This window comes from Bombus flavifrons, chromosome 1 (assembly GCF_040668555.2).
Source record: "Bombus flavifrons isolate JBK064 chromosome 1, iyBomFlav1_principal, whole genome shotgun sequence".
NCBI lineage: Eukaryota > Metazoa > Arthropoda > Insecta > Hymenoptera > Apidae > Bombus > Bombus flavifrons.
Genome location: NC_138442.1, coordinates 10,115,826 through 10,131,285, shown reverse-complemented (window position 1 = coordinate 10,131,285; position 15,460 = coordinate 10,115,826). Strand labels below are relative to the sequence as shown.

The 15,460-nt window shown below is 28.6% G+C and overlaps 3 protein-coding genes across 5 annotated transcripts; 2 read left to right on the top strand and 1 right to left on the bottom strand.

Moving 5' to 3' along the window:
• Positions 1-15: 15 nt before the first annotated feature.
• Mcad (Medium-chain acyl-CoA dehydrogenase) lies at positions 16-2,408 on the bottom strand. The gene is made up of 10 exons (XM_069126432.1): positions 2,158-2,408; positions 1,929-2,007; positions 1,668-1,835; positions 1,488-1,588; positions 1,346-1,426; positions 1,155-1,285; positions 969-1,077; positions 750-890; positions 394-669; positions 16-313 (listed from the first exon to the last, which is right to left on the bottom strand). The coding sequence occupies exons 1-10, from the start codon at positions 2,170-2,172 to the stop codon at positions 161-163; spliced, it is 1,254 nt and encodes a 417-aa protein (XP_068982533.1). The 5' UTR covers positions 2,173-2,408; the 3' UTR covers positions 16-160.
• A 137-nt stretch (positions 2,409-2,545) lies between these two features.
• LOC138186496 (metallophosphoesterase domain-containing protein 1) lies at positions 2,546-4,611 on the top strand. 3 transcript variants are annotated; one of them, XM_069126452.1, is made up of 6 exons: positions 2,549-2,986; positions 3,118-3,241; positions 3,388-3,532; positions 3,603-3,879; positions 3,954-4,180; positions 4,236-4,611. In XM_069126452.1, exons 2-6 carry the CDS (start codon positions 3,119-3,121, stop codon positions 4,361-4,363), a joined length of 900 nt encoding a protein of 299 aa, XP_068982553.1. In that variant the 5' UTR covers positions 2,549-2,986; position 3,118; the 3' UTR covers positions 4,364-4,611. The 3 variants fall into 3 exon arrangements, with proteins under 3 accessions (XP_068982560.1, XP_068982553.1, XP_068982545.1); XM_069126444.1 differs by having other exon boundaries at positions 2,549-3,009; XM_069126459.1 differs by having other exon boundaries at positions 2,546-3,241; positions 3,954-4,151.
• Positions 4,612-8,976: 4,365 nt separating this feature from the next.
• On the top strand, positions 8,977-13,891 carry LOC138186515 (uncharacterized). The gene is made up of 3 exons (XM_069126470.1): positions 8,977-10,410; positions 10,499-10,944; positions 11,130-13,891. Exons 1-3 carry the CDS (start codon positions 10,215-10,217, stop codon positions 11,313-11,315), a joined length of 828 nt encoding a protein of 275 aa, XP_068982571.1. The 5' UTR covers positions 8,977-10,214; the 3' UTR covers positions 11,316-13,891.
• The last annotated feature ends 1,569 nt before the right edge of the window (positions 13,892-15,460 follow it).

The following is a 15,460-nucleotide window of genomic DNA, read 5'->3' as shown; positions in this document are numbered from 1 at the left end:
AAAATTAACAAGGTGCAAGATTTTAACGTTTAATTGATGTACAAAATGTTATAACAAACATACAAAATGTTATTATAAATTTTATAAAAATATATATATAATATAATACTTTTAAAAAATTAATATTTTTTATAATTGTACAAAATTCTTGTTAGAAAAATTATATATTTTTCTGAGTAGCCTCAGAAAGTAGATGACGCGAGATTATAAGTCTCTGGATTTGCGCAGTACCTTCGTAAATTTGATAAATTTTTGCATCTCGCATCAATTTTTCTACCGGATATTCGCTGTTGAATCCAGCACCACCGAAAATCTGTAAATAATTTCGAATACGAAATAATTACTTTTACTTTTTAAAGAAGATAAATATATTGTATAATAATAATAATATACTTGAACAGCATCTGTTGCACATTTGTTGGCTACATCACCACCATAACACTTTGCAATGCTAGCAAGATTTGTAGCTATTGGAAGACTACGATCGGCAGCCCAAGCTGCCTTCATCCATGCAAGTCTAGCAGTCTCAACACCGATCGACATATCTGCGAGCATGAATGCTACAGCTTGATGTTCTCCTATTACTTTATTAAAAGCTTTACGTTGTGTTGCGTATTTTATAGCTTCGTCAAGAGCTCTTTGAGCTAGGCCGACAGATGAAGCTGCAACCTATGAAGGGAATAAGAAACAACATTTGAATATTACAATTTATAATTGGTTATCTTTGAGGAGTATTTTCATTATCGTACCATTGGTCTAGTTCTATCAAAAGTTTTCATAGCAATCTTAAATCCTTCGCCTTCTTTGCCCAAAACATTTTCTTGTGGAACACGGACGTCTTCGAATGTTATCATTCGAGTATCGGAAGCTCTTTGACCCATGTTTAGTTCCTGTTTCATCATAAAATAGATTTATTTTGAAATTCTAAAAAATGCAATGAAAAATAATTTATTAAGAACAAACTTTACTTTTCGACCAGGTGTTACACCTTCATACTCGCGTTCTACGATAAAAGCTGTAAAAGCCTTACCAGTTGGAGCTTTTGGATCAGGATTTGTCCTTGCTAATAGAAAATACCTATATATGTGATTATTTTATATAGTGAATATAGACATAATTTAGTGACAAATAAATTACTGATAAATTCAATATACCAATTAGCAACACCTCCATTTGTTATCCACATTTTTGTTCCATTAATGATCCACTCATTTCCTTTCTTTTCAGCCTTTGTTTTAACACCTGCAACATCTGATCCAGCTCCAGGTTCGGTAACACAATATGCCTATAATTTTTATATTGTAAATGTATTAAATTATTAGGAATTAAAATTTGATTATCTTACAGCAACAAGTGGTTCTTCGATAAGTCTTCCAAGATATTTTTTGTGTTGTTCTTTTGTTCCAAATGCAATTACAGGAGCTTGCTGTAAAAAATTGTAAATACCATTATTTTATGTAAATAGAAACATTGCAAAATGAACTTACACCTAATCCTGATCCTTCTAATGCAGTTGATATTCCTGTACAGCCATAAGCAAATTCCTCTCCAACTAAACAACCTTCAAAAGTACCAACGTTCATTCCACCTAAGATAGTAGTTCATATAACAATAATTTATCCCTTAAAATTTTATATTTTTTAAATTATATAAGTCTGTAACAATACCACAATGTTCAGGAATATGTTTATTTAATAAACCCAAACTCCAAGCTTTCTTCACAATATCCCATGGATATTTTCCACTTCTATCATATTCAGCAGCTACTGGAATGATTTCTTCTTTTGTAAATTTGCGAGCCAATTCTTGCATTTCTCTTTGCATATCATTTAGTTCTAAAGTGGGTATTATAAAAATATATAATAAAAGATATTTTTATTCTTACAAATATAACTATGTTATTGTCATATTCTGTTTGTTATACTAACCAAAGTTATATCCTATAGCATAATCAGATGTTGATGAAAATGTTCTCATCACCTTTTGATACGTTACACTTTTCATTACCTAACAAGGCATATGATATATCATTAATATCTTTAACAGCTCAAAAAACAATTTGCAGGGTTTGCACAATAATGAAAGTTATACATATTTATATCATCTATAGCATTATTTAGCTTTTGTATAAAATTTCATGTCTTGTAAAGTACTTACCGTTCGTGAAAACATTTTGATGTTTCTTTGTTTTTACTTTTAATTTTAAGAAGTTCTTTAATTTCAAACTTTTATCGATATTGTTACTTTTGAACGTATTGAAAATTCACAAAGTTTGTACATAAGACATTTACTTTAATAGAAATTATTATCAGAACTTTTAACAAATGCTGCAAATCACGGTCCTTGTAGGTCAAAGTACATCAGCGACTACCAACTATTATTACTTATGAAATAAATACCTAAGATAATTAGTATTTGAACAAATAAGACTATGTTCATAAATATATTATAACTTACTAATTACATACTTTATTAACACTGTATGTTATACATAAAGCGGAAGTATATATATATTGTAAATCTAGTATAAAGCTTTGGAAGTAAATAACTGATTGGTTATATTAATATTTGTTATAAACTTTTTCTTTTGGTAAATATATATTTGTAGATTAAGTATGTTTCGCAGTTATAATTTTCTTTTTATACATGAGACTTATTTTTTAACATGAAATCTTAATATTGATAAAACTATTTAAATACTAATTTTATATACATGAGAAGGCGCGAAAATTTTGGTCACTTCTTCGACATTTAAATATTTTCGGAAGATTTAAGAATTGCGTTAAACTGGATTTAAATTACTTAATAATTTAATAAGTGTTTATTTAATTAATTTACGAATAATAAGTTGTAAAAAATGTAACATTATTTATGAACAAAATAACAAACTATAATCGTTTAAATTCGCATAAGGAAGGGAAATAAATCTACCAGTCGATGTTGAATCGTCTTTGTCGACCAAGTAATTAATATTTTTATGTGAAAGGTACAACATGAACTTAAGCTAATGTATGTAGAAAAGTAGCTGTGTGTTAATTAGTGTATTATGTATACTAATTTCATTTTTTTGCTATAATAATAACTAAAATTGACAAGCGACTATTGCAATCTCTCCAGCATGAAGATAGATATTCATCCATTAACAAACAATCCTACAGCAGCTTGGCGTGAACTGTCACAGCAGCAAAAAGTGATTAAAATAAATACCAAACTTCCAACAACTGAAGCAGCAAATGATAAAGTAAAAAGTTCAAATTACTTGTCATCAGTTTTATTACAAACATCCGTTGAATCTAACCTATAATAGCCAATATACAAAACTCGTATGGTATTATAATACTAAGGGTAAAAAAAAACAATTTATTGTGGTATTTCATTATATTTTAGCTCCGTGTTGTTTGTATGAGTGATACTCATTCATTAACACCATTCATAAAATTCGATATACCCATGGGAGATGTGTTTATACATGCTGGAGATTTTACAAAATGTGGTAGTTTACAAGAAGTCATAGAATTTAATAATTGGATTGGTAATGTCAAATAAAGAAGCTCATTTTTTTAGCTTGATAGTATTAGTTGATAATAATCATTTTGTTGTAGGTAATTTGCCACATAAAAATAAAATCGTTATAGCTGGTAATCATGAACTTAGCTTTGATCCCACATTTACTCATCCCTTTTCTTTACAAACCAGTGGAAATCGTCAAAAACATACAGGGACCAGTATCCTTGACAATATACCTACATTAGGAATGTCTAAGGATACTCTTGCAGAAGCAATACAGACCGCGAACGTTAAAGAATATTTGACAAATTGCACTTATTTAGAAGATTCTGAAACTATAATACATGGAATAAAAATATATGGTACCCCATGGTAAGTATTTATTTCTGTATTATAAAGACATTTTATATATCATAGTTTCCTAATAAATTTTTTTTATACTTTAGGCAACCAGAATTTTGTAAGTGGGCATTTAATATACCTCGTGGAGAAGCATGCCTTTCAAAGTGGGAAATGATACCATCAGACACAGATATTCTTGTAACACACACACCTCCTGTAGGTCATGGAGATTTATGTTGTAGTGGCGTAAGAGCTGGATGTGTTGAGTTACTTTCTACAGTTCAAAATAGAGTTAAACCAAAGTATCATGTTTTTGGTCATATACACGAAGGTACAAAATAAAATTTTTTTTTATTCCAAATGAATTACATGCTTATAATTTTTAGGGTATGGCATCTCATCTGATGGGAAAATCATATATGTAAATGCATCAACGTGTGATTTAAATTATTTACCAAGTAATCCACCAGTAGTTTTTGATATAACATTACCACCTGAACATTGTAAATCATAAACAAAATTAAAAAGTATAACGATAAATTTCGTTACGTTTCTTATGTACAAACGTATAAAAATTTCAATTTATTTATTCGTATATTTCTATAAATTGTTTGTATTACAATCTTATCTAAAAAAAACGAAAATTACAAGGCAGATGTAAAAAAAATTATGATTTTAAGATAGTATCGTTCACTTGAAGATATTAAAAAATTGTTGAAAGTAATATTTAGCATACATTCTTTACAAATATAAAAATTTTATAATTATGATATCTTTATTTCCACATAATGGCATGTAAATAGAACAGTTTTGTACTTAAATAAAGTTTTAATTTATATTATTTTAAGAAATTATGTCACAAATGTATGTCTAAACGAATTATAAAAACCTTGCATACTATGTATTTTGGATATAGAAATTACACAATTTCATCATCATAAATTGTTGCACATAATACTATAAATTAAGTTACACATTAAATCAGATATTTCTATCATATTGAAGTGTATATAAAATCTTAGTCATATCAACAAAATATTTGGTATTGTAGTTAAGAAATATGTCATGAATAACTTCTTTACAATCGACTGTTACAATTTCAATTACAATATAACGAACAATATTTATTAGTTGTATTCCGTTCAATAGTGTATAATAATATCCGAGTATTATAATGCAACTTATATACCGTAGGTCATGTTATAATTAATAACGAAAATTAAACAAATCAACTTGATATTTAATTAGTGAAGTAAAAGCTTGTTTCAGTTAGATTTTATACATAATATAACTTTTGAAAAAATAAAATGTTTTTAAATATTTAATCAATATATCCAAAATATTAATAGTAAATTATTAGTAAAATGATCATGTACATAATTTTTCTATTATAGTAATAAAGAATTAAAATTGCATTTTTTAAAGATATTTATTATAATATCCAATTCATCAACAGGTAGCATCTTTTACTGAATTAAGAAAAATTTGCATGTAAACATTGCTGTATTTATATTGATTTATATCTTTGTATCATATTGATACAAAGCCAACTATAAAATCACTTTCCTCTATTAAGTGAGACAATCATTTTTTGCGGTAATAGAAATATATTCATATAAATAATGGCTTGCTAATTAATTTTTAAAAACTGTAGTAGTAAAAGATACTTGAAAAAAATACAATGTCTTTTTGACATAATTTTTCTATTGTATACAACGTAGTACACAGTGTATTAGAATATTATAATACATCATACTAGAGCTGTAAAAGTTAATTATTCTGACGTGCTTATCAGTTGGTAAATTGTACATACATATTGCAAATTTTTACATGTCTGTAAAAAATGAGATATGCATAATTAATTATATATATATATATATGTCAGAGATGAAAGAACATCGGAGCCTTCCCTTTGGAACTTCGGGAAAATTCCTTAACACCGTAATCTAGATTCTATCATAGGCGTAATTAAACAATTGTCGTCATTCGATCTGATTGTATTGTTCGAGATTTGTGATAATAAGCTTGGGCTCGAGGCGACAGCCAGTCGCCGAACCTAGCCACGGTCACGGGATGAACGCTTTGTCTAACAAAGGTATAGAGTAATTTTATAGCTATCTATGAAGATCTGAGCAAAGATGCTGTCCTGGAGCGATGTGTTGGAGGCTTCACGCAGAACAGCAATGAGAGTTTGAACCAACTTATTTGGAAAATCTCACCAAAGCACTTAAGTGGAACCTCTGTCATCGTTGAAATTACAGCTTATGTGGTAGCCAGTGTCTTCAATGAAGGTTCTTTTGCTTTACTAACCTTCATGCAAGACATGGGAATCAGTAGTGGACCAAGTGCTTGTCACGTAAAACGGGTACTTGGAATGTAGTAAGGAGTTTGAGTCGTAACCCAACTACTAGTTTTCCTTTATAAAGCTTTATTATAAATCTTAACACTTACAGAGATGACACTGAACCGGAGAAAATAGGTAGTATGAGTACAGCCACTAGAACAAGAACAAGAACTAGAACTGCCAGAGCTGGGTGAAGTCTCGGTTTATATATATTTTGGTTTTAGGATGTTGAGGGGCTAAATGTGGGTTGTGATGTGGAGAAGTGTTCGAAGGTCGGGGGTCGATGTCTTATCTATGATGTGGACTAAGCTGCGTCACAGCCTTGGTGTAGGCTATGATGATAAGGTAGTGATGTGCCTAAGACTCGAGGTCGATATCCTATGGTTGAGATGAGATTGGTGTTACATGCTCGTGACTGGGCGCGATCAACTGACTCCATACGCATAAGCCGAGCAGAGCAGGAAGCTGAAAGACAAACTAAAGAAGGTAGAATTCGTCGTAGACAAGAGCAAAAAGATGCTTTAGACATCATGGATGATAGCAACATCCTTTATGGATCTGGCATTGATGATTCAGTGTGAGGTAAGCCGATAAAATTCGCTTATGAACGTTTTATACCAGATTTTTTAGTGTTCAAAACTTTAAAGCGTTTTCCCCACAACTCACGTTTTCAAAGTCGGTGCTCCTCATAACTTCAAAACTACTGCACCGATCCTTTTGAAATTTTGAACACTATTTCTGTACATAATTTACGAGGTAATGCTGGAGAGTTTTTTCAAATTTGTTAATTATTTTTATTTTACAATAACAAATTAACCAATTTTTTTCGCAAAAAATCGCGTTTTTCCCTTCAAAGTGTTCCAAAAAAGTGAAAAATTGAAATTTCGAAAAACCCTCCCAGCGTTACCTGGGGAAAACTGTTACCTAACGAATGAACTTTAACTTTTTGATTTCAGATGATCCAGCACCAAGTTATGAGGGGCACCGCAATTATACCTTTCTTCGAGACACGTCCGAATAATTGCTGCCATTGCCGTATTTTTTAATATTTCTCCGTGAAAATTTTATACAATATTCTTCGAATGTCATACTTTAATGTACTATTGGTTTTAAAAAAGAGATTTTAACTGTGTCGTCACAAAAAATTCACAAAACATGCCTTTTTTTGTACGAATTAACCTTAACCCCCCCCCCCCCCCCCCCTTAAAAGAAATATTTATGGCGGCACGCGACAGTAAACATTCCAACGGTTTCTGACCCGTGGCTCGCCACACGCAGACCCTATTCTTCGAGTAAGATGATTGCCAGATGTCGATGCGTCTCCGCAGTACATGTTCAGCTAGCTTGAGAACCCGTTATAAATCTTAAGATTTAGTTGACTAAAGTCCTTCAAACAGACAAACAGTCTTTGTCCCAACTACGGGAAGATAGGGGAGACCTATTTTTTCAACGAACGGCTTCTCCCACTAGCAACTTTTCCTCGAGGACGGCTAGCATCTTTTCTAACCACCGATATGGAGATTGACCAATTAGCAGCAACGTCAATTTCCCTTACTTTCTGAACGAAGGCTATCCCCGACGAATCCGATGATCTCGTGTCCTTAGACACACCCCATCATAGTTTTCCTCTGTGGCATCATCGGGACGGAAATTCATTCTTCCTTGAGATCTCATCCCCTTACGATCAGTGAATATTACGCATTCGACTTAGATTTTGTGAGTACGTTCATTTATCATCACGTCGACCGCGGATTCGTTATTGAACCTAGGATCATTGTCATTAGTTTCTCGAGTATCTAATTACCACGGTTACTTGTCCAATTCTATAATAATCGTATTTGCACTAGTCAATGTCTTCCCTATTGCATAACGACAATGTGTAATCCAAACGAAGATTCGTTTCACGCCCCTAACCCTAATTCTAATGTAAACCCGACATATATATAATAATACTCAAGGATAGAATTTATAAGTTATATTTCCATCGCTATGTTGTGATGTCATATCTTGTCCCGAAATTGGTTAACGCTTAAATCTTTGATAGTCATTTATTCCCTTTTTCAATTTTTATCTTCTTAATAAGAGTGCGATTCACTAAAATTAATATATTTATTTAGATGAACGTTTTTAAATTTATTTAAAACGTATATTTTGTGCATTAATTAATGTAACATCATTATGACTTATCTAGCAAATTTTGGAATGATTTATGAAAAATTTCGGGCAGTAATCGCAAAAACAAGAAATCGTTAAGTCTATTTGCGAATGAACAAACTTGTAATCATTTCTTATTCTACGCAAAGTATAATTTTGTTTGTAAAATACTTTCGTTCGGTTATTCTATAGTTTCAGTTTTTATTCTCTTTGGCAATGCTTAAAATATATTTGTCTTATTGTTAAATAAATATATGAAATTAACTGCTATTATTAAATTAATTAATTAACTGCTTTTAATAAAAATAATAACCAAAATGATACATTTGTTTTCATTAATATAATTATTAATATGAATCTTCTACATTCAAATGTGAAAATAAATTCTGAATATATATAGAATTTTAATAACCCTATATATGTATGTATTATAAGTAACAATAAAAAGAGAATATGTAATAATTTTCAATAGAAATACTTTCTAAAGAGTAAATACTGTTTTCGGATAAGATAAGATCATTCTTCTAATATTCTATTATTTTTTGATTGAATATAACAAACTTTCATTGGCTATACCTTATATTTCAAATTTTTCAAACAAGAATAGATTCATTTAATATTGGGCAAAGTTATTATACAATGAAAGATAACTCTTATGCAAGTCACAAATCACATAAGCCAATATTCATATACTTACCATTTTTCTCTATTTTTGTTAACTTCAATATCAGTATCATGACACATTCATATTTATTATAATTTTGATACTTTGACAAAGTTAAAGCAAACTTTAAACGAGAAGCTTTTGTGTAGTATTTAAAACGATAGAGAGTTACATACATTATGTTTTACACAATTTAAACTTAATAAACTTTTACAGCACGTTTTATCTTTATTTAATTGGGTTAGCAGCCTGTAATATGCACTTATTATTTTTGTTTAAATCGGAACAATTCGAGCCTACAAAAGATATTTACACGTGGTTTCTCGCATGGAAACAGGATCTGCGCATGCGCGAGAAATCTTCAGAGGGGGCAAAGCCCTTCGTCTAATAAAACCGATAGACAGTAAGAATGGAAACATTATTTTGTAGTTCTCATTTAACACATTTGTGCCAATTTCAATATTTTTACGTGGTGTCATGTTAATATAAAAGTAGAATTTTATGAAATATTGTATGTGACATTTACAATGCTACAAGGATCCAACCAAAAATTAATTTTTATGATATTTTACTTTAAAACATAAGAAAGTGATAGATTCGAATTCTATGTGATTTACATGAATGAGCACCGACAAGACTGATTATGAAACAAAATATATTACTCTAATTTATGTAATTACTTCATTACTAAATGCAAGACAAGATTGTTATTGAAATTAACAGTATTATTGTAAACAATCGGTTATTTGCTACTAGTTTTATAAAAGAGATTAAAGGACATAAGTGAAAGTAATTACAATATTATACTAGCATGATCTATAAATAATGCAGAGGATATTTATAGAATTATGACTTATAATTGGGTCAATCATTAAGAAATTTAGAAAAGCCGAAAGATTAAAAAATTTGTAATACATTTTTGAGCAGAATCTTATTAATGAAATACATTAAAATAAATAGTGCGAGATCAAGATATAAGTTTATTTTATTTCTATATGTACCAAAGAATTATTGCCAAGGTTTTTATATTATCTCACTTCACAATAATTTTAAAATATTATGTACAATGCAGATGTTATATAATTTATTCACCTAATACGAATTATAAGTAAAAATTATTAAATAAAAAACCGATTATGAAATGATTGCTAAGTATGTTCTTTTAACATAAGTGAGTTTCAATGTGAATAAAAGTTTGTACATATGGGTTTTACAAAGATATTAAAACGTATGCTGTATGCAAATTTTGCATCGTGCAGTTCTAAAACATTAGGAATACTAGCACCATTAACAATCCCACCATTGCATATTGCATTTTTGTACTACTTTTGGCAAGAATATTCAAGAGACGTAGACAAACAGTATTGTTCTTGTTCATGTTGGGACACAGTATTTAAGGGTAAGTTAATCTTATTTATATATTTTATGTGACTAGTTATAGAACTACATTCAATTAGTTTTCAAAAACTATTGATATATTATTGCAGGATCGTATGAGTCTGGCATTGCCTCTTATAAACATATGTATTTTAATGCCACATCGAATACTTTAAAAATATGGATTACGATTGTAATTGGAGTTATTACTTTCTATGAAGTAGTGAAACATTTAACATGGCTAGCTTTTCATAATCGCCTTAGATTTTCTATGATGATCCTTTTTTTAACTGCTATTTTCTCACATTACTATACTTGGTGGGTTTATATGAATTATTGGAATGATGAGTTCTATTCCCAATGGTACCATCAATTGTTTTTCTCTGTCACTGAGCTGATTTCTACTTTCCTGGTTGTTCATCTGGCAGATAATAAAAATCCAGTAACTCATAGAAAAGCATTTGGTATAGCTGCAATAGCTATTTTACATATTTTAGCAGGTGGTTGGGATCAATTTGTTGCCAATGTTTTCAGAGGAGAAGGACATGCACATCAGGTAATAGTATTTAAGGAATCATGTGTCATAATCATAATAACTATATGCGATTTATAATGTAACATATTACAATCATTTGCATCAATTCATTTATATATGAATGAATATGTATATGTGTACAATATGCAATACATAATATGTATATACAAATTATAATGTTTAGTTAGTAATTTTTTATGTAATAGGTTGTACGTGATCTTGGATTTATGATCCCAGATATTCTTCATGTTGCTATTCCATTATGGACAGTTAAGTGGAAACATATATATAATCTTCCTGGTTCTGCCAAACGAGATCCTAGTATCAAAAGAGATCTAGCTTATATGTTGGGGATGATATGTATAGGATTATGCATTTGTGCCATATTGTAATTCAGTCATTATAATGCCTAAAAATAGTGTCTTAAAGATAAAATGATTGTTTAATTTAACTTATTTTCTTACACCAAGTTTTGAAAGATGTACATCTATAAATGAATATTATTGAAAAAATATATATGTACACATATACAGGAAGTGCAAAAGGTTTGGGGAAAAACTTCAGGAGCATATAGCACTCATCAAAACAAGCAAAAGGGTTTTAATAAATGTAAGTCCAAAAACTATTAGTTTTGGAATTGCGAGATGTTTTTGCCAATAAGATATTAACTCTACAGCATATGTTCAATATGCCACCTGTTTATTTACATATACAAACACACATACACTTGGGCACATTTTTTCCTATCACATCAATTACTGACATTTTTCTTATCTCTTACATTGGTTTATTATAAAACTGTACTATTATACACTAAACATCTCATAATTCCAAAACTAATGGTTTTTGGATCCATGTTTATTAAGACCTTTTTTACTTGTTTTGATGAGTACTATATACATACTCTTAAAGTTTTCTCCAACTTTCTTATACATCCTGTATTTATAAACCTTTATAATACTTTTTGTGGTGCTGATACTTTTGCTGAAAGAATATTTACTTATAATTAGTCAATTTAGTTTAATAGATTCCATTACAAAGTGGTTCCCATTATTACTTAAACAATGTTACACATTTGAAGAGCTTTTATCTTTCTGTGTTCTATTTCATTTTATATATTCTTAACATATTATATATGTATATATATATAGTTGAAAATGCCTACAAAGTACAAGTTGCTTACAATAGGAAGGCTATCTTTTTAGGTTGTTTGTGTCTTTTACGTTTGCAAAGTAGTAAATTATTTATCTTATCTACTAAAACAAGATATATTTTAGGTATTAACAAAAAAGTAGTACATATAAGTAGAGAAATTATGATTAATCACTTATATCTTTTTAGCATTGAAATAAATATATTTATAGTTATTCTTTTTCGATAATAATTAATAGTTAATTAGTGATATTGATTAACTATTAATCTTTGACATCAGTGGAATGTATACTGTAACGATAAGCGAACAACGATAGTTGTCTAAAGATGAAATTGTGCACATTTTTTTGTCACAAAAATTGCTTTTTCTTGCTATATCGATAATAATTAATCAATTTAATAACGAATTATTTAGATCAGAATAAATTCCAAAGTAAGCAGTATTATACATTACCATTTGAAAATTGCCTACTTTTTGATATTAACGAATGTGTTCTTAATTTAGATATATTAGTCATAATAGTTATAGAAGTTTAGTTTAGATGCAAGGATAAGGTCACTTTCTCGTTTTCGAAATATTTATCGATATATTTTTGTGATTATTGTTTGTGTATATTGTGTATACCAGGTAATTACGAAATATTGTTATAGCTTTGCAATTTTTTGCACATTTATTTAAATATCGTGATTAAATAAACGAGGAACATTCAAGATTATACATATAAATTATATCAACGAAAGGAACATATCATACACAACGTTCGCGATACGTTTCTTAAAAATAAAAATAATTATAAAAGAAACAAGGAATGTATAATATAATTATTGGCAGTTTTGAAGAGCAGTGCTCTTGTTAAGGAACAAGGCCACAACAAAGTGCCTATATACAATGCGAATTATTTTCGTTAATATCTCATTGACTTAATGTTATTATAATATACGAATTGATTCTACAGGTGATAATAGATATTGTATAAGACTTTAAGAACCTTTTACGGAAACCAATAATGAAGTAACTAATTTAAGAATTAGTTTATTTCAAAGTAAAAACTTTTAATAGTTGGCACTATTCATTGTTTTACTGTATTAGAGAGAAGAAGAAATATTTCAGGACTATAAAGATATAACTTAATTTAGTCCAGTACCATCCTCTCTGCTTGTATGTTGCATATTTCATATTTCAAAAACAAATTAATATTTGAATTACTTCAGAGACTTTTATTTCATTTTATTTCTGTACAATGATAACATTGTACACAATAAACGTTTATTATCGTATTATCTAGAATTTAGTAGAACTCTTTGAATATATACAACTTTGACTTTGTTTCAGTAGTAATTGAAATATTCATTAGTTCAATGCTTTATACTAACTGACTTGAGTGATATCTGCTACACTGATAATTTTATATTTCTGCGTATATTATACAATTAAGGAAACAAATTGATTTTTTAATGATTAAAAGTAACTCGTACTGAAAGTACTTACTGAAATTACCTGTTAGTATTTATTTATTCTCGTCATATCAAACATTTGTGATCATATCTCGTAATATCATTGTTAATAATGCGGCCTATAATATGAAATTATATTTCTAATAGTTGCTAATTTATTGTATTAATTTTAAATGAGAGTCTAATTTATTTTATTCTTGTGTACCTTTTGTAAAAATTAGATCGACCTAACATTTATATTGTATTCGAAACATATTAGGAATACTATGAACGAAATGTAATATCGTATTTGAAATTTGTGGTTGATGGAACATGTATAAAGAAAATAAAATTTACACGAAAGTTTGTTGTATTTATATCTTTTTTACTTCGATCTACGAAATAGTATTTTATTAAAACAAAAACATGAGAGCCTTTTCGCAGTTTATACCGTTAATAATTATTTTAACGATTGAAGTTTTCATGATTTTGTTATTCGTAATTTTCAGAATAAACATGATAACGTAATAACGGAAAGATTCAAAATACTTTTTATTTATACTTCAAATGAAAAAGATGGTTTCAACCGTAGAAGCATTTTACTCATATACATTTAAGTTCATTTAAATTTATTAATTTAATATATATTATTAAAATTTAACTTTAAATGAAAAGGCATAAATAAGATTATAAAAAACATTATGATAGGTTAATTATTTTCGAAGTATTTTCTATAAAGACTAAAAACTAATAAAAGCATCTTAATAATTACAACATTGTTTCTTTAAACAAATTTTTAAATCCAAGGTGTATATCATTGGCACATTTTAATCAGTATAATTGGAGTTTCATACGAACAACCTTTATAAATTGATATACTTAATTAATTAAAAACATATTTTTATAGTGCAAGAAGATTTTATGTCCAAATCGATACCGTATTCGGAGGAACAGATTTATAACTTATTACATATTAGTTATTATGCTTTTCATTTTTCATTAGTAAATGTAACGTATGTAAAATGATCAACTCTATAATCATCATCCTCTATTTAATAATATTTTAACATCATTTTTGTACAAAAAAGAATTATACCATAAACTAACATGAATTGTTTATTCCACTAATTACATCCACTAATGTGTAGAATTATCGAATTGTAGATATATACATTAACGCTGAAAAGTATTTTGTAATTTTTAATTACAACTGTAATGATTTTATTCTTTATAATTGTCATCGCTACATATAGTAGAATATTCTGACTACTATTAGTTTTTAAAAGCCAATACGCAATAACAAAATCAGTACCTGCCTGTAATTTTCAAATCATATAGGATTACAATATTTTGGTACTTTGATTATTTTGATCAATTTTGATATTCATATTATTATCGTACTTTTGGCTATTTAACCCTGTGTATACTACGGATGATAGTTTTACAGTACAGATTCAGCTTTTTATCAGACTTCTTGCAGTGTCCTATCTAATTAAATGAAATAATTAATATTAAATTTTTTCAATAGGATTTAGATTAAACTAGAGACGTGAAGGTGCGTGTCAACGTATAATTATTACAATTTACTATGTTACGATAATTTTTTCAAATAGTTGTAACAAATTTCTTTTTTCTACGTATATTGGATCGCAATCTTACGTTACATTCGATCATTTCCTTGATAGTTTAAGATTAGATCGTTACATTTCCTACAAAACCAGCGAGTGGCCTAACGTTTACGAACGGGAATGTAGATAGTTTCTTAAGTAAAAGTTCCTTACGGTAAGTCTTTAAGTTTCAATACGTTCGTTATTACCATATTGTTAATTAATATTTACAATCTATAGGCTTCACTATAGCGTAGTCAGCCTTCATAGGAAACGTATATATAAAATATTGTTCCTATAATTATTAATTTACCTAGGCTGTTAAGATTCACATATTGTTATTA

Coding starts and splice junctions, on each gene's coding strand:
- LOC138186515 (XM_069126470.1), top strand. CDS start 10,215: ATGGGTTTTACAAAGATATTAAAACGTATGCTGTATGCAAATTTTGCA. Junction 10,411..10,498: donor TTGGGACACAGTATTTAAGG/GTAAGTTAATCT, acceptor ATATTATTGCAG/GATCGTATGAGTCTGGCATT. Junction 10,945..11,129: donor GAGAAGGACATGCACATCAG/GTAATAGTATTT, acceptor TTTATGTAATAG/GTTGTACGTGATCTTGGATT.
- LOC138186496 (XM_069126452.1), top strand. CDS start 3,119: ATGAAGATAGATATTCATCCATTAACAAACAATCCTACAGCAGCTTGG. Junction 3,242..3,387: donor CTGAAGCAGCAAATGATAAA/GTAAAAAGTTCA, acceptor ATTATATTTTAG/CTCCGTGTTGTTTGTATGAG. Junction 4,181..4,235: donor TTTTGGTCATATACACGAAG/GTACAAAATAAA, acceptor TATAATTTTTAG/GGTATGGCATCTCATCTGAT.
- Mcad (XM_069126432.1), bottom strand. Junction 1,078..1,154: donor AATGGAGGTGTTGCTAATTG/GTATATTGAATT, acceptor TCACATATATAG/GTATTTTCTATTAGCAAGGA. Junction 314..393: donor GTGCAACAGATGCTGTTCAA/GTATATTATTAT, acceptor AATTATTTACAG/ATTTTCGGTGGTGCTGGATT.